General features: G+C 41.0%; 1 protein-coding gene and 1 non-coding gene across 7 annotated transcripts in view; one reads left to right on the top strand and one right to left on the bottom strand.

Annotated features, from left to right (window-relative positions):
* Nucleotides 1-26244, bottom strand: part of RBKS (ribokinase) — a 102839-nt gene that overhangs the window by 18140 nt on the left and 58455 nt on the right. Inside the window, exon 8 of one of the 6 annotated variants that reach the window (XM_073215094.1) lies at nt 1352-25636. The exons of the other annotated variants lie outside the window; for them this stretch is intronic. Coding sequence (XP_073071195.1) covers nt 25526-25636 — 111 coding nt within the window. The 3' untranslated portion in view covers nt 1352-25525. Of the gene's footprint in view, nt 1-1351; nt 25637-26244 lie in introns of those variants that run through there. 6 annotated transcript variants of the gene reach the window in all.
* On the top strand, nt 19140-19330 carry LOC118970754 (U2 spliceosomal RNA). The gene has a single exon (XR_005058841.1). It is a non-coding gene; the product is annotated as a U2 spliceosomal RNA (small nuclear RNA).

Raw genomic sequence — 26244 nt, 5'->3', positions numbered from 1 at the left:
TTTGGCTGCTGCTCAGATTTCCAGTCTCCCCATGAGAAAGGCTTATGTTTTCTGTGGTGATGAAGAATGACAGGGATGAGAGAGTGAAGACCGTGGCTCTCTAATGATGTCCCTCTGCGTGGGGTCCCATTTTTCTTTGTGTCCTGGGGGCAGGAGCAGAGAAGAGAATGTGCACTAGAGTTGCCCTGGGCAGGCTGTGGGGAAGAGCGGGGATGCCGAGGTTTCAGGAAAGAATACTTCAGGTGAAACACCAGAGTCTAACTTGGGTAAGGAAGGAAGATCAGTCAGGAGGGGGTCAGCAAGTCAGAAGAAAATGGAGAGAACCAAGAAAGTGAGAAGCATACAGGAGGTGAGAGAACTGGTATGGTCAGAGACTAGGATGCAAGATTGATCCCCACAGGCCTGCAGCGGTGCAGGTGTTAACCATTTCTCGGGGTCGGCATGGGAGTGGGGGATGGATCGGAGGGGACAGCACCTGGGAACTGTGAGACTTGGTTTTCCCTCGTGGCACTGAAGCATTGGGTGGAGAGAAAAATGGTCATGTAGATGCTCTAGTCTTAGATAAACAGAGAATGATCAGGAAAGGAAGGCAAGGCTTGATAGCTGAATTGCATGAGCCTCAAAGATGTAGGAATCTCTACAGGAGGGTCCAAGAGGGATGGCTGGAAGCTGCAGTAAATGGGCTCCGGGATCAGGAGCAGCTTTCTCCTGCAAGGACCGTGCGGGGAGTTGGGTGCAGAGGAGCCCATGAGGAACAGGACATCCAGAGGGCTTAGGTGGCAGGTTTAGGAGGGAGAGGAGCATAGAGCAGTAAGGGACTTTCCTGGGTCCCCGTGTCTCTCTGTCTCTAGCCCTCCTTCTGTGTCTCTCACGTGTCCCTCTTCCTCCTCCCACACCACTGATGGTGAGTATTCCCTTGGGTTCTGTCCTAATGAGAAGCCCGCTGCCCTTCTCATTCTGCATGATTTACTGAGTGTCTCAACTACTGTGCAGGTATAGTTTCAATTGCTATAAAAGTGATGAGTCCTAAGTCAGTATCTTTAGCCCAGATTCTCCTCTATCTTCGGGTTCATATATCTGAATGCTTGCGAGTCTGCTCAACCAGCCTCGTGTCTCTTGAGGCAACTCCAACTCAATAGGCCCAAAGTGAACTCACAGCTCTGCATGAACATGGATCACTTATCTTCTCGGTATGAGGCACCTCTACGCTGAAAATCTGGGCGTCTTCCGGATATCCCCACCCACATACCGAATTAATCAGCAGCTGCCAAGTTCGAATCCTAAATAGCTCTCAGATCGGCCCTCTCTCTCCATCCCTACCCCCACCGCCCCACTTCATGCCCACCCTGCTTCTAGAGGACCCCCTTAACTTCCTAATTCGTCTTCCTGCGTCCAGTCTGCCCCTTCCGTCTTCTGCACTGCTGGAAATCTGGCCACCTCCCTTCACGCCTAACGCCCTTTGAACATTTCTAATCTTAGGATAAAAACGTGAGCTCCTCAGCGAGGCACATGAGGCTCCCTAGCCCACCTTCCTGGGTTCATCTCCCATTTCTTCCTGTTCAGAATGGAACTTAGGGTCTTCATTCATGGAGATACCTCAGCTTGGACTCTTCCTTAGACTAACTCTTACCTTCTAAGACTCAACTCAGGTATTCCCTGCAAAATCACTTATTTATTGACTGGAACTGTACTCAGTGTACTGTGTTTTCCCCAGTCCCATGAGTGTCCTGATCAGACATGCTCCTAGACGGCCCTGCCTTCCTCTGTGGTCTGCATCACTTCTCCTTCAGACTGACATGATGCCAGGCTCACGGCTCAAATACGTGCTGACTGAAGGGAGGACCGTCAGGTGGATGGGTGCTGAGTGACCAGCCGAGGGCACACACTGTCCCACGAGTGCTCTGTAGGAGGCAAGACGGTGGGACAGGCCTGTGAAAGCCCTAGTCTGCCAAATTCCAAGTGACAGAAAAGTGGGTGGGTTGGAAGGCATGATGGATACTGAGTGTGGTTGGGAAAAACCCATGTGATGAAAATCCCTAAGGTAAGAGCTTGTCAGGCGGCTACAACAGATCCCAGACAATCTTGCAAGAATGATGTCATCACGGGCTTCATTTGTCAGGAATCTGTACCCACGCTGGGTGATTCACCACCCAAACTGCCGGGGGACCCTAACAGTTAAAGCTCCTGCATTCCTCTGCGATGTCTTAATGCATTCCATCTGATGAGCAGATACAACTTTCCTTTCTTTTCAAACCTCTCCCTACACAAAGCTATTCAAAGCCTACACTGTGGGCCAGAATTCCTCCACCAGGCTTGTGGTTTTAGAGACCAGGGAAAAGGCAAATGGGATGAAACATGACTAAATTCCAAGTCAGTGCACTATTTCTTCTTCATAAAAAAGAATATTGCAAGGGGTTCAGGGAGGGGAGAGAAAACTGGGAAGTGGCCAGGATCCCTGTTACTTTCCACCCCCATGCAGGCTTGGTGGCAGGTCTTGCTTGCTCTTGCTTCCAGGTTCTAAGAATGGTCCCTGTTTGTAGGAGCTTGAGGGGTGAACATCTGCTTGGGCCTGGGAGAGTAAAAGTCATTCTTTGTCCTTAAAGGGCTAATCATGAACTGACAGGAGACACAGCATCATGAACCTTGAGGAAGCAGCACAGAGGGAACAAACAAACCTGGTTTTAAATCCTGCCTTCTCCCCTTTCTGTTAGCTGTCATCTTTCTAGAATGGCAAATTCATTATCTTTATACCTACAGTGAGGCCTCCCTGTATATAGCTCGGAACAATGTTTTTCTCACCTGGGAACAATGTTTTCTCACCTGGGACAATGTAGTAAATGGTTTGGAGTTAGATGGACCTGAGTTTAAGTCCTGATTTTGTCACCCTGAAAAGTTACTCAACCTGTGTGTATCTATTTCTCTATAAAATGGGAACCTACCTAATAAGGAGGGCTATTGTAAACTGCGTTAGATAATGCGTGTGAAAGGCTTCGCCCCGAGCCCGGAGCAGAGCAGGTACCCATCAAAGGTGCGGCAGACTAGATGGTATCCTCGCAGATGCCCCTTAATTTGCTGAGGTGTTTGCAAATGAAAGCCCATCGCCTAGGTCAGGGGGCCCAACGAGGGTCTGGGTCCCCGAGCATGGTCCTAGGGGTCCTAACTAGGGGGTCTGTGCTGAGACTGGCTTTCTGCTCCCAGCTAAGAGTGGAAGGGTGAGGCACTGGGAGCTCTCTCACAGCCAGGGAGAGGCAGATGAGGGAGAAGCCAGTGTCCTGTAGCTCGTGATTACAAAGGTGGCCAGGCTGCAGAGAGCTCTAGCAGGGGCCAGGGTCTCTGAAACCTATCCCTCTGTGAGGGCGGGGGAGATACTTTATGAGACCTTAAAAGAGGCTGAGTAGGAGGTTAGAGAAATGTAAGTGACGAGTATAAAGATCCTTCTAGCCAGTGCACAGCTGGGGAAACCTGGTAAATCTTATGCTTTCATTTGGGTTGAAGGAACTGAGGGAGAACAATGAAAGGGGCTTCTGAGAGAAGCTTAGAGCTGGGCTGGGCTAAGAGGCAAAATGGGAAGAGGGTGACCTGCTGGCAGGGAAAGCTGTGCACACACAACACCTGCCCTGCTGCTTTGACGGAGGGCCCTGTTTTCCACCACAGCAAGCCAGCTGCTGGGCGAGGGCAGCTGCCCATGAGGAGGCGGTGGTGGCAAAGCCCAGAGGACAGCAGGCAAGCTGAACATACGGTGTGGGGACATGCTTTTGGAGGACATTCCTCCAGCCATGCTGGAGCCTGAAGTCATGTCCTATCCTGGTTAGCGATGAACACTGGGCCACCTGATCCATCTTGTCCATGTGACTGACCCGCCATACTCAAAGTGTGAGCAGAGAAAAAGAGAGAGAGAGCAAGAATATCTGTGGTATTACAATTTCATGGGAGAAGAGGGCAATTAGGAAAAAAATATCTTAAAAGCCTCCTCGGGTGGATGGGTGACTAATGAGGAAAAGGTTGACAAGCCTCTTGTACCAAAGAATTGCCAGTGGCCCAGTCAGGATCTTCCAGCACGTTTAGGAAGCTCTAACCAGCAGTCTCCAAAGTGCAAGTGTTGGTAGCAAGGCAGGTGTTGGTAGATTCTTGTTTTCTTTCCACTGAGCCAGAAATTCCTACATCTACCAGGCAGTTCCTCTCCCATTACCTCCATCTGCGGTCTCTGTGGCCACCAGTGAGCCAGGGGCAAGCCCCAGGCCCTGGGAGGAGGACTTGAACAAGGAGATTAGAACTAACGTGGTGTGGCCTGTCTTCCAAAGGCAGGAAGGTTTTCTCTTAGGCAGACAAAACTGAGTGGTCTGTCTGATAAACACACCATGAGGTAGGGTGCTGCTTACAAAAGAGTCCTGTTTCATAGGTCAAATCTGAACATTTCTGTCCCCTCTTATCAGCACATATGTACGTCATCAGGGTGAGATCACATCCTTTCCAATCTCATCCTCCTTCCAGCCTTCCCTAACCAGATCAGTTTAGAAACACCATGACGGACAGTGAGAATCCAGTTTCCTTATCATTACTGTGTAAGTGCTGATGTTTTTATTCTGAATAAATCTGTGGGGAATATGGGCAAATCATTGTGTCGTAAGTGTCCATTACTTTGGCTTCAACTGTTAGCCACCTTAATTTATTACATTTGAATCTCAATTATTAGCCTAGGATAGTCTGCTTTTAAATACTCTGTGATTAAAAGAAAAAGCAAATATTTTCCATCTTAATGTCTTTTAAAAGACTACTATTTCATATTAATCAAATATGAAACTGCATGCAGCAAAGTTGTGATGTGGTTTTTATTTCTGTCTAGAATAGACACTATATTTTTCCTGGCTCTACAATTTATTGCCTATCTGATTAAAAAACCCACGTTGTTGAGATATAATTTACATACCATGTGGTCTGTCCACTAAAGTATACAATCCAATATTCTTTAGGATATTCACTGGATTGAGCATCCTTGCCACTGTTAAATTTTAGGAAATTTCACCCCCCATTAAAGAAACCTTGTACCTGTTAACAGTCACTCCACATTTCTCCCCACTACCCCCAGGCTTAGGAACCACTTACCTACTTTCTGTAGATGAGTTAAACAAGTACACAGTTTTTAGCAAAATCATTTCACTTTCTAATTCTATAATTAACCAATAGTTTAATCATAATTAACCAATTAGAGTCATACCTAATATCTTGATTTTACCTGGCACTTTGTGTGGAAAGTGAAGTTGATGGTTGCCTAGTGGGAACTGTTCTCTATTACTAAAACTGCATTCCCAGTGAGCACTAAGGCAACAGATTTAGCTTCCTTCCTGCCCACATAGGTTCACTTAACAGTCTGTAAAGTTTTTAAGTTAAATTATAAATTCACCAGGAGCTTGCTCTTTAAGAATGCCTATGGTGAAGTTGTTTGTGAAGGCTAACCTCTAAGGTAAGAATCCACCCACTTCTTCTCAAGCACGGACACCTTAACTGTTCTAGTTTTTAAATCTTGGTTTCTGTAGACTTGGTTTGCTTGAGGGATTTCCTTTTTGCTCCTCTCTGCAGTGATTACTACGTGGCAGTGGCACTTAGCTTCCTGCTTGAAGGTCGTGACTTCCTTGTACAGGGCTGAAATGAGTGGTTTCAGTACAGACCTTTCACGGCTAGTGTGTGAGCTTCAGTGCCCACATGCACAGATGGTCCTTACTGATCATTACAAAGCTTGCCACGGAAAACAGTATGTCTGGAAATGGGTTTATTTTTCCAGCCTCTCGTAGCCACCTATCAGGCAATGGTTTTCCTCTCTTAACACCTGATAAATTGGTGGACTGAAAAGGCAGAATCTAAGACACAACCACCAATGACTATATATCAGTCATTATATCAACCAAAAGGTGGGTCTGGCAAAAGAAATGATAAATAAGGCCTTTTTCCAACTCTTTGCCCTGACATAATGCTCAGACTACCAGAATCATGTCTGTAGAATGACCTGCCTTCTACTTTTTCACGGTACTTTCTGGTTTATGGAGCATGTTTGTAGATGTGATTCACTTTGAATCTCATTACAATCCTGGGAGGTAGGTAGGGTAGGTCTTTCTTTTTCCTGAAACCAAGCGTGAGAAGTTGTTGGAAGCCAAATGGCTTGGTGGCAGAAATGGGTGCCTCAGCTGCAGGCCACTCTTCATTAAGGCTGTCCTCTGGAGAGGCCATCCATTTACTCCGACTTGGCTCAAAAAGATTCTGAAATTTCTTCTTTGGAATACTTTCCAAAATCTTTAGCACATCTTCAGATATTCTCAATGAAGGCAGTTTTTCATCTCTGAGTCAGTGGTTCTCAAACTAGAACGTGTCAGAATCGCCTTGGACACCTTGTTCAAACGCAGATTGCTCGGCTCCAACCCCAGAACTTCTGACCCATTAAATCTGGGGTGAGGCTCAGGATTGGTGCTTCTGGTTCCCCAGTGATGCTGACATTGCTGGTCCAAGGCCACACTTTGAGGACCACTATCCTAAGGAATTTATTTCTGCTAAGAGTGAATCATTTAAAACCAAGCCTAGTGACTAAGGTCGGGGATCAAGATAGGGAATTCCACCATGGGCCAAAAACAGTGGACAGATATCAAGAACAGTACCAACTCTGAGGGAAATTCACATAAAGAGCTCCAGAAAGGTTCTGGATAATGACAGTTTGATTGGATGAAGCTTCCCAGTGTCACTACTTTAAAGGGGAGAACACTCTTTCGGATGTGCATTAAAGAATTCTTCTCATGAGTGTTCAGGAACACCCTGCACAACAGAACATGTGTGAGATGTTCATTATCAACCTTTTATTTTCCAGCTTTAGAAAAAGAAAAGAAACCCTGGAGGTAACACCCATGGTAGAGAGAATTGGTGTTTAGGAAGAATTCACAGCTACTTACAGCGGCTGGACTAGTCAGTCTGGTACAGCAGGAGTGAGTCCTTTCTATTCTGCAAACATGATGGGTGTGGAAGATGAGGGGAAAACTTTGCCTTTTCCTATCCTGACTTTTCTGTTAAGTTTGGAATGGAAAAGGTGCAAAGATCTAATTTTGGATGCCAAAGATAAGCATGTAACATTTTATGGAGAAAAAAAATCTAGCAGAAAAAAACCCGAACTACATTAGGTATATAAGCTGGGAGTCAATCCTTCATGTCACAGCAGGGAAAAAAAGAAGCGGGGGACTTCTGAATATTGGTTCTAATTTTATTTTCAACTCTCCTTCCATTCTTTAATGTACAGCAACTGCTGACACAAATTGGTGTGCCTTCTCTTCTTTGACATCAATATTTCTCTTGAACTATGCATTTCCATCTGAGATGAGGTTTATTGTGCTAAAGCTTCCTTGGATTTAGATGGATGAAAACAGAGAGGGATCGATGGAGGGAGGGGTCGACTGCAAAATCAAACTAAGCTGAGGCCGATATATGTTCAAGGCGGCATTTCACTGCCCAAAAAGACTATAAATGGTATTAGAAAATGATACTGGTCTTACAATTTTCAACATGTTGATTAAAATTCATCTACTAGAGAACATAAAAACTCTACTAACCTTCATCCCAGAACTGCCAGAATCTTCATTTATTGGTACCCTGTAAGTAGCAACCACTTGTAGGATGTAAGAGTACAGATGATCATAGTACATGTATCACTTCAATTTGATCTAAAATTCAGGCAAAGGCAAAAGAAATCACCAGCCTGATCCTCATCGCAACCTTCCCACGTGAATGGACACGGCTGTGCACAGCACAGGGACTGATTTGGCTCCATTACTGGTCACAAATGGCTCCTGGTCCAACTCAGCCAATGGTCCATATTGACAGAGGTCATTTGCAGGCTCCATCTGGGACCCAACTCAGTGCCTCAGGGTTTACTCTCAGCTTGTGGGTTTTGATGGGTCCTGGGCTAGATGGTTACACCAGGATTGAAACAGGGCATTTTGAAGCTTTTTTGAGCTAGCACTTGCATCAAAATACCCATGTAAAAAATGTAGATATATGTCTCATATTAGCAACCAAAATACAGAGCGGACATCTGACCCCATGGTTTTTCTGCATCTCATTTCACCCTCAGCTCAAGCCTGGGCTTAGCCTATAAACAATCCTCAGCTATCTCTGAAAACCCTCCATTTTTAATCTTTACCCATCACTCACTTCACTCCGGGAACGGGAACTGGGGTTAAGGTAAAGCTCTTTGCTTTGAACATTGTTTGATAGCTTAGAAAAAAGGACAGTTCTGTGTTTCAGCTATAATATAATGTGAAAAATGTTCCTGACTCAATATGGCCACATGGAAGCAGCTTGATAGTAGGTCATAATATTCTTTGGCTGGAAGTGGCTGTGCCCAGCAGCCATGCCATGATGTCACTTTCTCTCTAGTACAGTCCAGGTTTGACCAGTGGTTGGCCAGCCTGAAGAACATGAGAGTGTCTATTGTGGCCATGAGGCCAGGAGCCCAGTGGGCTGCCCCAGCCCTTCTTCAGGTTCAGGGGCAAGGCTGGCATGTGCTCAGCAGGCGCCACTCTCAGTCACAGCCCTCATTGCTCTCCTGTCTGGCCGGCCACAGAGACTGTGCTGTGGAGACTTAAAACTAGTTAAAAGCTGTATTCTGGCCAAAATGTCTGTGGTCGATTAGTTTACTTTATGATTTAAAGAATTCTATTATTAATGAAAGAGAAGTAGACTCCTAAGTGTGAGCTAAAACTGAAATAAAAAAGGCCCATTCTTCAGGCAATATTAATGGAAGCTTTGTGTATAAATAACTTTATATATTGATGAATTAATGGTGCTTAAAACTAAAATGTCTGTTAGTGATTCACTGGGTTCTAAAGACTGGCCTTGCCTTCTGTGGTCAGCGGTCTTTTTTCTCTGTAATTCCATTATTCTAGACAGAAAACAGTTAATCCAGTATGACTTAGTATCTCACAAAAGATTCTGCTACAACATTTTCTGCCAAATGTTCATCTTCTAACAGCTGCTTTTTTATTTCAGTGAGAGGTACTTGAAATAAAATCATTGTTCTCTGTGAAAATTGCATGTTAAATAATACAGTTACCAGATTATTAAACAGCAAAGGCATTTGATAATATTAGCACCAACCACAGGTTCCACTTCTGCTGATGCACAAAATTTTGAGTAATTAGTCATGGCACAATATTGTATTTATATCTTCTTTGCTTGAGCTGTTAGGCCACAGAATCAGTAGGCAGGCGCTGCTGTAAAAGGGTTCTCTGGGTTATTTATGTTTCTGCTTCCTTACGGTCGCTGCTTTACTCCTGGGTGTTGGGCCAGGTCCACAGTGAGAAAACGAAGGAAGGAACTGAGCAATTGTTCTGTGAGTCTAAGTGCTGAAGGCTGTTGTGTGGATGATTCACAACCAACTGTGTATGTCTTGGCTGGACTACCTAGTAATCTGGGTCCCCATAACCCAAATTTATCACATACTGGCTGATCTGTCACGTCATCAGGGGGAGAGTGTCTAGTTAAATGAAGGCTATATGTCTATCAGGAGTAAGTTAGTGTCTAAGGCCCAGGTGACAGGGTAGATATCCGAAATAGCATCATGTTGCAAAAGAGCTTCCTTCAAATGTTATTTACTTTAGATGAAGGATATATTTGTGCTCCAAATGCTTCTCTATCACGTAGATCAGTCACTTCCCAAAATGGATGTGCCTGTCCCCAGGTCACCATGCTGACTTACCCTGCAGCTCACCACCTTCCCCTGCCCTCTCAGAGCAGGTCCCTGGGCTCCCCGAGCCAGTAGGCCCCTGAGTTGCCCTCCACAGCACCTCAGATGCACCCCCATCACAGCGCTTCTCATGGTGGGGCTACACAGTCTTCTAGACTTGAGCTCTTTGTGGCCAGGGACTGTCTTATTACACCACCGTGTCCCTGTTTTGCCATCATTCCCTACAGGGGTCTTTTCCATTTCTTAAAGGACTGTTCTAATTCTAGAGGTCGTTTTTCTTTCAACCCTGGAACTACCAGGATGCTCCAAGAAAAAGGTGACACACGGCCTCAGGATTCTGACTCTGAAAAAACCCTATTTATTTAATTTTAATTTCAATTTTTCAAAATATACAGCAATTTTTTTTAGTGAAGTATGGTTGATACATAATCTTATATTGGTTTCAAGTATACAACACAGTGGTTCACCAGTTACCCATATTATTAAATCCTTACCCCCACTAGTGCAGTTACTATCTATCTGTTAACATAGGAATATGTTACAGAATGATTGGCTATACTCTCTATGCTGTACTACCATCCTTATGACCAACTTCTATTTGAGAATTTTTGTGCCCCTTTTTTCTCACCATCTTCACCCACTCACTCCAACCCCTCCCTCATGAGAGCCATCAGTCACTTCTCAGTGTCTTTGAGTCTACTGCTATCCTGTTCATCCTGTCCTGTTTTGTTTTAATATTCCACAAATAAATGAAATCATATGGTATTTGTAGTTCTTTGACTGGCTTATTTTGCTTAGCATAATATCTTCTAGGTCCATCCATGTTGCAAATGGCAGGATTTTTTATGGCTGAATAATATTCCATTGTGTATATATACCATGCCTTATTTATCCATTCATCTATTGATGGACACTTTGGCTGCTTCCATACCTTGTTTATTGTAAATAAAGTGGCAATAAACATAAGGTGCATATATCTTTTTGAATCAGGGATTTTGTTTTCTTTGGGTAAATTCCTAGAAGTGGAATTACTGAGTTGTATGGTATTTCTATTTTTAGTTTTTGAGGAACCTCCATATTGCTTTCCACAGTGGCTGCACCAATTTACATTCCCACCAAAAGTGTAGGAGGGTTCCCTTTTCTCCACATCTTCACCAACACTTGTTATTTCTAGTGGCCATTCTGACTGTGTGAGATCATATCTCATTGTAGTTTTGACTTTTATTTCCCTGATGATTAGTGAGGTGGAGCATCTTTGCACATGCCTGTTGGCCATTTCTATTTCTTCTTTGGAAAAATGCCTATTCATGTCCTCTACCCATTTTTAAATCCCATTAATTTGTCTTTTTGGTGTTGAGTTTTATGAGTTCTTTATATATTTTGGATGTTAACCCCTTGTCAGATAGTTTACAAATATATTTCCCCATGCTATAGGCTGCCTTTTTGTTCTGCTGATGGTGTCCTTTGCTGTATAGAAGCTTTTTAGTTTGATGTAGTCCCACTTGTTCATTTTTGTTTCCCTTGCCTGAGATGTGTTCAGGAAAAAATTGGTTATGCTTATGTTCAAGAGATTTTTGCCTATGTTTCCTTCTAAGAGTTTTATGGTTTTATGATTTACATTCAGGTCTTTGATCCATTTTGAGTTTACTTTTATGTATGGAGTTAGACAGTAATCCAGTTTCATTCTCTTGCATGTAGCTGTCCAGTTTTCCTAACACCAGTTATTGAAAAAGCTGTCTTTTCCCTAATGTATTTCATGGCTCTTTTATTGTATATTAATTGATCAGGTATGTGTGGGTTTACATTTGGGTTCTCTCTTCTGTTCCACTGATCTATGGGTCTATTCTTGTGTCAGTACCATACTGTTTTGATTACTGTAGCTTTATAGTATGGCTTGAAGTCAGAGAGTGTAATATCCCCAGTTTTGTTCTTATTTCTCATGATTGCTTTGGCTGTTTGGGGTCTTTTGTGGTTCCATATGAATCTTTTGCAGCATCCCACAGATTTTGAACTGTTGTATTTTTGTTTTCATTCTTCTCCATGTATTACTTGATTTGTTCACTGATTCATTGATTATTTAGAAGCACGTTGTTTAGCATCCATGTGTTTGTGGGTTTTTTGTTTTCTTCATGTGATTTATTTCTACTTTTATACCATTTATTTCCATTTTCATACTGAGTAGTTGCTTGATACAATTTCAATCTTTTTAAATTTCTTGAGCTCTTTTTGTGGCCTAGTATATGATCTATTCTGGAGAACATTCCATGTACACCTGAGAAAAATGTGTATCCTGTTGCTTTTGGATGGAATGTTCTGTAGATGTCTGTTTAGTCCATCTGATCTAGTATGTTGTTCAGTGCCTCTGTTTCCTGATTTATTTTCTGTCTGTCTGATCTATTGATGTAAGTGTCATGTTAAAGTCCCCTAATATGAACGAGTTGCCATCTATTTCCCCCTTTAGTTCTGTTAATATTTGTTTTACCTATTTAGGTGCTCCTATGTTGGGTGCATAGATATTTATAATTGTTATATCCTCTTGTTGGATATCCCCTCTATCATTATATAATGTCCTTCTATGCCTATTGTTACTTTCTTTGTTTTAAGTCTATTCTGTCTGATCTAAGTACTGCTACTCCTTCTTTTTTCCCTATTATTTACATGAAATATCTTTTTCTATCTGGTCACTTTCAGTCTATCTATGTATGTCTTTAGGTCTGTAGGCAGCATATAGATGTGTCTTGTTTCTTTATCCATTATGCCACTCTGTGTCATTTGATTGGTGCATTTACATTTAATGTAGTTATGATAGATATGTATTTATTGCCATTTTATTATTTGTTTTCTGGTTATGTTTGTAGTTCCTCTCTATTCCTATCTTCCTTTCTTATTCTCTTGTTATTTAATGGGGAAAAACCCTAGTAACCTTCACTCGAGCAGTTTTAAAAGACATGAGGAATAAAAAGAGAAGGTCTAATATATGCTTTATGGGGATTCCAGAAGGAATGATTGAGAAAATAGCAGAAAGGTGATAATAAAAGAGAATGTTGAAAATTTTTCAGAATTGATTCTGAAAAACACATATACTAAAATTCAGGAAGAACAGAGTCATGAGCAGTATAAATAAAAATAAATTTCAATCTGGACTCACTGTAGTAAAACTGCAGAATGGCAAACATCAAGAGAAATTCTTACAGAATAATACTATTCTTCTATTCAAATGTGTTTCTAAAAGCTACAGTTGAATTTTCATAGCACTAGACATGTTAAGCCAAGAGGTAACACTGTGTTTGTAATGTTTTATTTCTTAAAAACTATCTGAAAGAGCCAAATCTTAAGAACTAAGTTGGGTAGTGGGTCCATGAATATGGGTTCATGATACTATTCTCTCTGCTTTTCAGTATAACTGAAATATTTCTGAATTTATAAAAAAGGGAGGAAGGAAGGAAATCTGATTGGCCTCGGGACTACTGAGCTAAGTTGTAAATGTACTTGATGCAAATTATGTTCACTTACAACATAATTTACATAGGTAGATTCCCACATGCTAAAACTAGAAGCTAAAGAGCAGAGTAAGCAGACAGGTAGACTAAAACTATGTTCATACCTGAGAACAGATGGTCATGGGGCAGTCATCTAACAAATGTAACCATGTTCTTTTTAGTCCCAATTTTGGTTTGTTTTGACCAAGGAAGGAAGAATCTTTCAGAGGAGATATAATTCACCTAACCTCTGGACCTGCTCTCCCCAAATCACATAGCTTTTTCAGGGGTTGTACCATAGCATACAGCACTCCTTTAGTTTTTAAAGGAGTGGAAATAGGAGGAGGAGGTGTGAGTGACTAGTTGCCCCTTTAAGTTCTGTCCCACTGTAGTACCTTTTACTTACACAGATAAACACTTGGCATTCATGTCACTAACAGTTTATTCACACAGAGCACATATCATCAACATGGAACCTCATACCATCCCTTCTTATTGGGAGAGGGACTAATTCCTGTCCCTTCAATTAGGCCCACAGAACACTCTAAATCTAGATTTAGATTTTCTTTTCTACCTCCATGCCCCTCGTCTCCAGTACCACTGCTTCTTTTTAGTCTCTGGCCATAGTTGAGTTCTGAAACAGAGCCAGGGACCCCCAAGTCCCCTTGGGAACCCCTGTATTTTCTAGTACTAGGCATATCAACATGCACGTCCAGTTCTGACAGGCACGTCCAATACTTCAGGAAAATGGAAAAAACAGTCTTGTATTTGGCCTTGGTTCAGTTCCTCAAAGTGAAGATGACATTTCTGGTAAGCAGTTACAATTAGATTTTTAGAGCCCTGGGTTTTCAACTGATCATATGCAGGATTAAGAAAGATAATTTAAAATACTTAATTCTGCCTGATTAGCTAGTAAATGAGGTGGTCTGCTGATGTGGAAGTAATATAATAGAGCTAATATGGTCCCCCATGGGCATGACAGATGTCTTGTGCCTTGCTGATCAGTCTCTTTAGCAATTACCTTGTCCTCTGTCCTTTATAGTCAGTGAACTTTTTGTCATCTTCAGTTTCTCTCTGGCCGGAGTCAGCAGAGTTTGCACAGATATCATATCCACTTATTGATATCATTCCTAAGGTTAATATGGCTATTTCAGAGCCTCATTTTGGTTCTCTTTATTCTATGATGCCAATTTCAGAGATGTCATGTACCTCTCCTAACTAATATTTTTTGGCCTGGCCTTTCTATGACTTCAGGTAAAACAATCTAAGGATACTTTTCAACATAGGAAACTAGGTAATTTTTTTTCAAATAATTAAAAAAGAGCATTTGTATCTGAGATTTATCCTTTCTCTTGGCATATTCAGTGTAGAATTTAAGGAATATAAGGAATCCTGTAAACCCTCTAGTTTCCTGAGAACTCTAGGGCTCAAGGAGGTTAAGTGACTCTTCCACACACACTAGTTACCTTCCCAGAACAAACTAGGGCTCCTTCCTTGTTTCAGGACAGCCTTTTATTATATGCCAAGCATTGCAGCAAGCATTGGGGTTGCCACAAAAGAACTCTTGAGCTGGACCTCGAGGATGTGTAGCAGTTTGTTAGGCAGGGAAGGAGGAGTGTTTTTTCTCTCCTTAAACTAGAGGGCTAGTTTGACGATGTTAAAAAAGGGGAATTATATTTGTCCTAGCCTCTCTAGTTAGCAGTTCAGGCCCCTATTTAAAGAAGTTAAGTGAAAAGATGATTTGGTCATGGTCTCTAGGAGTGGTCCACCTCTCTTTCAAGTTTGGTCATTCAATGATAAGAATGGATCAAAGTGATCTGTGCATGAACTTCTGCTGTCTGGACTGGACTGTCCATTGCAGTCAAGCTCCTTGCTCTGTATGGGAAAATGCTAGAATTGAATGGCAGTGGGATCCGGGTTTCTTTCCAGTAGTGTACCCAGCCAAGGTCATGCCTACTCTGCATAATGGTGAGTGATGCAAACTCCTGGTACATGCTACCTGGTACCCCTAAACTGTCCAGTTCAGGTAAGCAGACACATAGGGACCTACTAATGAGTGCCAAGATGCATTGAGTGCTTACATGTACCAGGCACTGTTTTTAGGGCTATATGTCATACCCTGGAGATATTGTGGGTTTTGTTCAGATCACTGCAAGAAAGTGAATATGTAATGAAGTGAGTTAGATGAAATTTTTGGTTTCCTACTGCATATAAAAGCTATGTTTACACTATAGTGTAGTCTATTAAGTGTGCGATAGTATTATGTCTAAAACAATGTGTATACCTTAATTAAAAATAATTAATTCCTAAAAATGGTAACTATCATCTGAGCTTTCAGCGAGTCATAATCTTTTTGCTGGTGGAGGGTCCTGCCTCTAGGTTATTGGTTGCTGACTGATCAGGGTGGTGATTGGAAGTTAAGGTGGCTGGCAATTTCTTAAAATAAGATAACAATGAAGTTTGCCACATTGGTGGACTCTTTCTTTAAGGAACAGTTTTTCTGTAGCATGTGATGATGTTTGATAGCATTTTACCTACAGAAGAACTTCTTTCAAAATTGGAGTCAATCCTCTTAAGCTCGGGTGTTGCTTTACCAACTAAGTTCATGTAATATTCTAAATCCTTTGTTATCATTTCAACACCCTTCCCAGCATCTTTACCAGGAGAAGATTCCTTCTCAAGAAACCACTTTGCTCATACATTAAAATTTTATCCTGGGATTGCACCAATTCTTATAATTCTGTTCTCCTGTTATTTCTGCCATATCTGCAGTGATTTCCTCCACAGAAGTCTTGAACCCCTTAAAGTCACCCATTAGGGCTGGAATCAACTTCTTCCAAAGTTCTGTTAATGTTGACTTTTTGACCTCTTCCCATGAATCATGAATGTTCTTAACGGCATCTAGAATGGTAAAACTTTTCCAGAAGATCTTCAATTTAGTTTGCCCAGACCCATCATAGGAATCACTACCTAAGGCAGCTACTGTTTTATGAAATATGTTTCTTAAATAATATGACTCATAGGTTGAATTGATTGCTTGATCTATGGGCTACAAAATGGATGATGTGTTAAGAGGCATAGGTAAACAACATTAATCTCATCGTGCGTCTCCATCAGAGCTCTTGGGTGGCCAGGTGCACTGTCAGTGGGCAGTAATATTTTGAAAGGAATCTTCTTTTCTGAGCAGTAGGTCTCAACAGTGGGCTTAAAATATTCAATAAACTATGTTATAAACAGATGGATGTGCTGTCATCCCAGCTCTGTTGTTCTATATAGAGCATAGGCAGAGTTGATTTAGCATAATTCTTAAGGGCCCTAGGATATTTGGAATAGTATATGAACACTGCCTCCAACTTAAAGTCACCAGCTGCATTAGCCCCTAACAAGAGAGTCAGCCTGTCTTTTGAAGCTTTGAAGATAGATATTAACTTCTCTCTAGTTATCAAAGTCTTAGAAGTCATCTTCTTCCAATAGAAGGCTGTTTCATCTACACTGAAAATCTGTTGTTTATTGTAGCCACCTTCAGGAATTATCTTAAGCCAGACCTTCTGGGTAACTTACATCAGCACTTGCTGCTTCCCCTTACATTTTATATGTTATGAAGATGGTTTGTTCATTAAACCTCATGAACAAACCTCTGTTAGCTTCCAACTTTTCTTCTGCAGCTTCTTCACCTCTCTGAGCCTTCACAGAATTGAAGAGTTAGGGCCTTGCTCTGGTTAAGTTGGAATGTTGTGGCTGGTTTGATCTTCTATCCAGACCACTCAAACTTTCTCCGTATCAGCAATAATGCTGTTTCACTTTCTTATCATTCATGTGTTCACGGAGTAGTACTTTCAATTTCTTTCAAAAACTTTCTTTTGCATTCACAACTTGGCTAACTGGTGCAAGAAGCCTAGCTTTTGGCTATCTCGGCTTTGGATACACCTTCTTCACTAAGCTTAATCATTTCTAGTTTTTGATTTAAAGTGAGAGATATGTGCCTTCTCCTTTCACTTGAACATTTAGAGGCCACTGTAGGGTAATTAACTGGCCTAATATCAATATTATTGTGTCTCAGGGAATAGGGAGGCCCGAGGAGAGAGTGAGAGACAGGAGAATGGCTGGATGGTGGAGCAGTCAGCACATACACACATTCATTGATTAAGTTTGCCATTTTATATGGACGTGGTTTATGGCACCCTAAAACAGTTATGACAGTAACATCAAAGATCGCTGATCACAGATCACAATCAAAGATATAATAATAATGAAAAATTTGTAATACTGTGAGAATTACCAAAATGTGACACAGGCATGAAGTGAGCAAATGTTGCTAGGAAAATGGTGTCAATCAGCTTGACACAGGATTGCCACAAACTTTCAATTTGTAAAAAAAAAAAGCAATATCTGCAAAGTACAAGAAAGTGGAGTGCAATAGCAGGAGGCCTGCCTGCACATGGGTTATTGTATTTAAGTGGGACTGTCCTGTGCTTCACAAAGCAGGCAGTGCCTTTGCAAGATTTTGCAGCTTCTGAAGGCCTAGCGAACTGGAGCAATTACAGAAGCCTGTTTGTCATGACAAGTGACAAGGAAAGTCAGTGCTGAAAAGCCAAAAAGGAGAGAGCCTAGGTTAGGCAAACTGCGACCAAATCAACAGGCAGAGTGGTATAATGGAGAGTGCACAGATGTTAGAGTCAGGCAGACAGACGGACCTAGAGTCAATTCCTGGCTCTGCCAATTTACCAGCCAAAATGATTCTGAGAAGGTTGTTTACATAATTTCTTCCTCTCTAAAAGGGGCACGCTCTTACAGGGTTGTTCTAGCACGTGAGATAGTGCATAACGAGTCCAGCACAATGCCTGGCATAGAGTAGTGCCTTCTTTTTCAACTTTAGCCATAGAATTCTCACGTTCTCAAGAATCTGTAAGAATCAAGGAATTTCAGAGACTGAAGATGCCTCAGAGATCATGCACTCCAGACACATCATGTTTGGGTGTATGGCCTGAGCCCCAAACATAATGACCCATTTGCCCAAAGCAGCTGCTGGTTAATAGCTAAATCAGGACTAGAACTCAGGTCATCATCTGCCCTTAGCCACTGGGACTGATAATTACAGTTAAACCATATGTAAAACTTTTGAGATATTTCACCAGAAAGGTGATTTAGGCTGATCCTGTTTGTTCACTTCTGATTATTTTCTCTTCACAGAACAGCTGATTTTTCAGTATTCACTGGAGGTCACTTCTAAAGCATGTTCATTTGCTTTCTTACATGTTAATCTGCTTGGGCCACCATAACAAAACACCACAGACTGGGTGGCTTATTTAAACTACAGATACTTGTTTCTCTCAGTTCTGGAAGCTAAAAGTCCAAGATCAAGGTGTTGGCAAGGTAGGTTTCATTCTGAGGCCTCTTCTCCTGGCTTGCAGATGGCCACATCTTGCTGTGTGCTCACATGACCTCTTCTTTGAGTGTGCACGGAGAGAGAATGAGCTCTTTGGTATCACTTCTTAGAAGGACATTAATCCTATGGGCTTAAGGCTCCATCCTTATGACCTCACTTAACTTCACATCATTATAGGCCCTATCTCTAAATACAGTTACATTGGGAGTTAGGGCGTCAATATAGGAATTCTGGAGGGGACAAAATTCAGTCCAAAGGACTTCTACATCCGTCATGAGCCATTCCACTCACGTCTGTTCAAATAGGAGGTATGTGAGTAAGGAAGTGTGTGAAACACAAAGCACTTAAACAGGAGGCATCACCTGTGGCCTGGCCCCTTTGACAGCTCCTCCAGGTCTTCAGTCATAATATGATGTGGCAAAAGCAACGTCTGGGTCATTCAACATATTATTAATGGGAGAATGAGGTTTGAAGAGTTCAACTGAGATATATGAGCAGACCCATTCAGAAAGAAAACTTGAACATGAGGAAAGTTTCTTTGAAGATCTGTTGTACTATCGCTTCTCGGCCTTTTGGTTAAGATCAAGTGTAGTATCTGTTCTTAACAGTTTAATATCTGATACATCGTCTATCTGAGGACAATATATTAAATGGATTTTTGGAGCAGGGATATGGAAGAGGAGCTTGCTCCGTCCACTCCATGCATCGACCTGGTATTGCAGTACTTCCGGGAACAGTACACCCCCTCCAGGGGGGAGTAAAAAAAAAAAAAGATCTGCTGTGCTTTTGAGTGATGAACAGAAACAGTGCAGCCTTGACATTTATTCTGATATTTCCAAGGGACGCTGTATAAAATAACATGTTTTGTAGAGAAATCATTTCTTTAGAAAGACTAAAGAAAAAAAGCCTATCAGAAGTGTGTAGTGAAATATCCAAGACTTAAGGAGGCTCCCATGCCCTGGGTCTGAAGGTCATGTGGATCTATTTCTTCGTTACTAGGAATCTGTCCACTCAGAAGTCATCCTAAGTCAAAGGGACACTTAGGTTACTTAAATAGAGATTTTGGGATGCTTGAGAGGTTCATTGAGACCAAAGAGTGAACTGTGGCCAGTCACTGGCTCCTTTGTGACGCTAATGCCAGTATACCTTTTGAGAAATGATGTCACCTATCTTGCTAGATGTGGTTCCAATTGTTTTCCAAATCATTTTTGTCTGAGTCTTATTTCCTCCAGATTTCAAAATAGTACATGTAAAATACAGGATTACAGAAACTCAAACAATTCAGAATAATATGGAGTAGAATACAGAAGTCCTTTCCAATAACTTCTATCCTATTCCCATTTCCCATGAGTAATGATGGTAATAGTCTGGTGGAGTTTTTTTCTAGATTTTAAAATATGCCTTTTACTTACAGGTAGCTAGAATTATTTTTAAATACATGGTGCCATACTATTATAATTTGACTTTCTCCTACTGATCATTATGTAGATCTGTCTGATCATTTTTGGTTATTACAAACCAAACTGAAATAAACATTCTTGTACAGATATTTGTATATATGAGCACTTCTGTAAGATAGACTCTTAGAAGGAGATACATACTAGATCAAAGGAAAAGCATAGTTAAAAAACTGGTACTGTCAAATTGCCCTTGAAAACATTGTATGAATTTATGTTCTCCCCAGAATTATATGAGAGCATGAATTCTCCAATTTATTTGGACTTTGACATCATAAATTTTTTTTTTTTTGTGGCTGATCTGGTGGGCAATAAAGGGGATCTCACTGTTACTTTGATTTGCATATTCGTGATTTCTTGTCAAGTTGAACATTATCTCATTTTGTAATTTTTATACTCAGTGAATTGCTATTTGTATTATTCTAGAGAACTGTTTGGTTTTTTTGAGCTGTAGAGGCTTCCCATAATTACATTAATCTCTGCTGTTGAAAATATTTAAATTTTCTGTTAATAGATATTCAGAGTGCATGAATGTGCATGGAAAAAAATCTGGAAAGACTTACACTAAAGGATTACACTAAAAGGATAATCTAAGTGTAGGATTACAGGTATTTGACTTTGCCCTTTATACCTTTTTTTGTGTTGTCTGCTTTTTTCTCCACTTGAACACTAAGTGTGTATTAATTTTATGAGTAGAAAGAAAAAAAACCTTTAGTGGGAGAAAGGTGATAAGGGCTCTCAAGGCAATTCTAAAAGAGGATTTCCCAAGTACTTTCAATAGTGGCATTATCAATAGATACACTTAATTCTCCTCAGGTCAAAATTTGAAGGAAACAGTAGTTACTTCTTGGATAATAAATTGATATGGCAGTATAAATTAGTTTTATTATTTTAGAATTACCTCTTTAGCACCCAAGATTCTATCACTCTTTGCCCACAGTATTTTACTCTCCCCGTCCTTTTTCAAATAATGGCAATCAACAGTGAGGGGCACTCAAGCATCTTGGCTATAACATAAGTTTCTAGACAGAAATGTGCAAAGGCTCTATTTAAGGACAAACTGCCTTTTGAACTAGAAAGACTCCTCAAACTCTATTCACTGTCAACAAATGCAAAGAATGCATATGTTTATCAGAAAGAAGGTGGCGGGAGGAGAGTGGTTTGCTGGGGAAGCAGTTTAAGGGTCATCACACAGACGAACACTGGCGGTACCCGAGTAAGAGCTGGTGAGCATTTGGTCCTCTCAGCAGCACTGTGGCTGAAAAGGAAACAGCACCTCAGCTTGCCTGAGCCCAGAAACATCTCTTAAGAGCACCTAAGCTCATTGGTTGTAATTACATCTGGCAAAAATAGTTTGGCTTTCCACAGGCCAGGCAGTTGGGGATGGGAAGAGGGTATAGGTTTGGGGAAAAGGTCATACCAAGATGGGAATAATGGCCCCTCACATGCTGCGTTTTCAAAGACTGAATTGTCATTCTGGATGGTACCTCAGAGGTGGATTAGTGGGAGCCTGTCCTTGAGAGCAGCATGGATGCCTGAAGGCCAGACCCCAAGATGGGGGGAATATCCTAGGAGAGATTACCTGGGAAAGCTTTGGGCGGCAAGCACACCTCTGCCCCTCCCCGCACGGACTGCTTCCACGCAAACTTTAACAGACATGATCTCTACTTCCCGTGTTGCTGTCTCTTACTGGCTCTCGAGCCCTGAGCTGTCCCTTGGGGGCATCCATGCAGCTGCGCTGACGCTGCCTAGCACCTCACCAGCAACTATGAAATCTAGAGGACTCAAATATAATGGAAAGAAAGAAAGGGGGATAAAGAGAATCCCACATGCCCCTGACTTTTGATTACTCCCAGCTTACTTAATATACTCTGGATTATGAAGATTTATTATAAAGTGACTGATTTTTTAGAAGACCAATTTATTCTTAAAATTGTAGTGTCAATGTAGATTCTAAGACTTAACCATTTACATGTAGAAAAATAATTTATATATTGAGAATTTTAGAGCTTATAGGCCAAGGACAGCTAATATAATATATCACACTAGCACAACAGTCCTAAAATATTACCATCCTTAAACACGTATGACTCTATGAAGTGATTATTCAGTGCAATCATGAACACGAAGGCAGAGTCCCTAACCTTCAGGTTGGAAGGACTGGAGTGAGGACATGAGCGTTCTGGCATTTTCAGGCTGAGATTCAGATAACACACTGAGATGGGAAAAGAGACACATCTGTCATGTCTTCCAAACTGAGCTGAGGACATCTGCAGCTACTGCCACCATCTCACTCTAGTACAACGGGAAAAACGGATGTAAAAATAGAAGTGATATATCCAACTATTAACACTGAGGCAAAATTGAATATAGCAGCCTGCAGAAGCACTGCCGTATAATGGGAAATGGCTCCTCCAGAGCAGGCTGTCTGTCCCAAGTGGACAGTGTGCCAAGTAACTCAAGATGTTTTCCCCCATCCCTGATTTATTTATTTATTTTCCCAGCTTTATTGAGGTGTGATTGACAAATGAAAATTGTATATGTTTAGTTTGCAAAACAGGTTTTTTTTCCCCAAAAGGTGCACATTGTTAAGGGGTTAGGAGTAGTGGTAAAGTGAGAACGTTACAAACTAACAGAGCAAGTAATCCCTGCCCGACAGGAAAGGGAAGGAGGCCGTTTGTTCAGAAGAAAATGCCTCCCTGGGAGTCCGTCACCTCACCATGTGAACTATCTCCTCTTTATTGGACCTCTGAAGAGGCTGAACAGGCAAGAATTTTAGTAATGGATGTGCTGGACAAGAAGACAAAGAGAGCATAAAAACGCTGAGGGAGATTCTACATCCAGAAAATAACTACCCTTGTTTTCTATGTCACCTCCACCCCACTGGGGGGACAGTGAGAGCCCATTCAGTAGATGAGCCCATTCAGTAGATTCAGTAGAGCAATTAAGTGGAAGGTTCTTTGTCATAAGGGGATCCATTCATCAGTGAAGTGCCTAGATGGATTATTTTGTTAGTGTTGTTTGACCTTTGTTTTCTAAATTGAGATATAATTCACATAAATTCACCCTTTACAAGTGTACAATTTAGTGGTTTTTAGTGTATCCACAAAGTTGTCCAACCATCACCACTATCTAATTCCAGGTCATTTTCATCACCCCAAAGAGGAACTCCATACCTATTAGCAGTCACTCCCCATCTACTCCCCTCTCCCCAGCTGCTGGCAACCATTTATCTACTTTCTGTTTCTATAGATTTACCTACTCTGATTATTTCATATCAATGGAAGCATATAATATGTGGCTGACTTCTTTCACTTAGTATGTATTGGATGTTCACCCATGCTATAGCTTGTATCACTATTCCTTTTTGTGGCTGAATAATATTCTATTATATGTATATACCACAATTTGTTTATCCAATCATCTGCTGTTGAAAATTTGGGCTGTTTCTAATTTTGGGCTATTATGAGTAATGCTGCTATGAACACTCATGTACAAGTTTTTGTGTGGACATATGGTTTTTATTTTTTCTGGGTATATACCTAGAAGTAGAATTGCTGGGTCATATTGTATTTCTAAATTGATCCTTTTGAAGCACTTGTAAACTGTTTTCCAAAGTGGTCACAACATCTTACATTCTTTCCATGAATGTTTGAGGATTCTAGTTCCTCCACATTCTCATCAGCACTTGTTATCATCTGTTTTTGATTATAGCCATTTTAGTGGCTTGTTGTGTTTTGTCATTAAAAAAAAAGCCACCCAAATACATAGTTTAAAAAGATAGGCTTAAAGTGTAGATGGCCCATCTCTCTCTACTTCCATTTCCATGAGGCAAATATTTTAAATTCTTTTAGCATTTTGTTCTGGAATTTATCTTCTATTTCTGGTAATATGCTTATACTGCTGTTCTTTTTACTATCAGTTTTAGATATTACTGCTTGACTTCTAATTATGGAAAATTAGCATTTAATTATTTTACTTTCCCCCATGTGCACACAACTACACACTCACTTTAACCTGCCTTTTTACAATATGATTATAATCTCCATTTTGGGTTCGATCAATGATCGACTTTTACATTGTTTTGACTATGGATTCATAGCTGTGTGGCATACAAAGATTATGTTTACTTTAGTCTTACTTTTACCCTGAAACTCAGAAGACCTAAAGGAAAAAATTTGCCTCATTTTTCCCCCATTCCCTCAGTTTTCTATAGATTAATTACTACTTCATCCTCAAATTCTGTAAGTCAACAAAATCTCTGGGCATATTCAAATACATAGATATTCAACGATTGTTTTCTTTTTCCTTTTTTTAAAAAAATCACTGGGGGACATTCCTCCCAGATACCTTTACTCTCCTGCCTACATCTGGGCTAACTGATTATAGGCTTGCCGCAGAGGTATTATCCTGGAATTGTCCTTCATCTCCCTGACTTCTCTCCTATGTTGCACCATCTGTTTCCTGAATCCCATATCTGCATCTGTCTTAGTTTTTTATCCCTCAGTTTGCAATAGCTGATCTTCTAGTAGCTTCTTTGTTTTTCTATTCCTCCATTACTACCTTTTTTTGTGTTAGATATTTTCTAGTGTACCATTTTAATTCCCTTGTTTAAGTTTTTTTTTTTTGAGTTCTGTTCATCGTGATTGCACTGGTTATTTCAATTAATGCCTTAATGTAAAATAGTCTAGTTTAGATTAATACCAGTTTAATTCAGTAGTTGTTGATGAATGCTTCCATGCTACCCTGGTCTAGCTGTGACAGAACATGTACGCATATGGCCCATGAAGCCTGCAGCTTTCTTGTGCTCTGATCTTTCTGATCCCATTCTCCATCTCCTGTCTCTAAGCATCAAGTAATCTGTTCCTCCTCTGAACTCTCATTGTGTTTTTCCTTTCCTGAAACCTAAAAACTAACTGCAAGTGCTAAGAAACCAAATGAAGGGACACAAAACAGTATCAACGAAGTGTGAAAACCTCCTTGATACCCATTATTGTATTTAAGATGCTCAAAGTTATAATCTGTCATGTTCTATGAAATCCAGTCCTTCAACGTGAAATTACTCTTGCGGAGTATTTCTACTGATTCGAATTTAAACATGCCCAAGGCTAGTTTCTTCATTTAGTACCATGTCCAAGCACTGCATTTCCACATGAATATTCTGTGGTGGGCATGGGTTGTTCTTGTCTGACCAGCATCCACTTATCATCCTCTGGTAAGAGTTCTTTCATTTTCACCGGACATGTTGGGTGGGACTATAATGTGGGACACAGTGCAGGCAGGGAGCTGCCAGGGAGCACCACCAGGAGGGGGCCCACCTGAGCTCAAAGCCCACTGCAAGGCAAGCAGAGGTGGTGGGGAGAGTGAGCAAATGAGTCTCGACATGGGTTAGCCTTTGTATTCTGCCATACTTTGAACTTCCCAGTTATGTGCACCAAAAAAACTCCTTTTCTTTGTAAGCTCACTTGCACCGTGCCCCTGGTGCTCACAGCAAGAGGAGCTGTGACTGACACAGATGCTGGAAGCAGAGGATGAGCCATTTCTCGGTGATCACAGGGTCCAACATCTTTATGAAGACCCTTTGTTTCATTTTTAGCTAGAGAAAAATAAATTCTTCTGCTTTAGTTCAGGATCTGCAACAGTTTTAGTCTAATTCAGGATTGATTTTAGAACTAGTAAGGTACCTCTCAACTCAGGTTACTGTCCTCGACAAAACAGGAAAAAACTAATGGCTTCAGACATGACTCTATATGAAAAGAATAACACCACCAAGTACAATTTATCAAATACCCGATAAAGCACATTTTGAAAGGCAACCAGGGTGTAATTTCCCATTATTATTCCTTACACCCATGTATTTTTTGAAGCATATTCACATCCAAAACTTCATCAGATCCTCTTGGGCTTCTTTTTTAATAAATTAGACCCACATCTTAAAGTCTTTTCTAAGCATAAAAATCAAAATGTATTTTATAAAGAACTATATATCAGCTTCTTATAAATCAAAACCCTACATTTTTTATTCTTCCTCAACTCTAGTTACACATTCCTGATGTTTACTTAGTTTTCTAACCAGCTCTTCTGAATTCTAGGCCATAAAGGAATAATTTTTGTTTCCTCAGCTCTAGAGGAACCCTGAGCCTTTTTTTCTAACTTGTTTCCTTTTCATCTCTGCTCTTGTCCATTTAACCTGCTTGTCGTTAG

This window comes from Manis javanica, chromosome 1 (genome assembly GCF_040802235.1).
Source record: "Manis javanica isolate MJ-LG chromosome 1, MJ_LKY, whole genome shotgun sequence".
Classification (NCBI taxonomy): domain Eukaryota; kingdom Metazoa; phylum Chordata; class Mammalia; order Pholidota; family Manidae; genus Manis; species Manis javanica.
The sequence above is the reverse complement of the archived record's forward strand: the minus strand, read 5'-3'. Positions and strand labels throughout refer to the sequence as shown.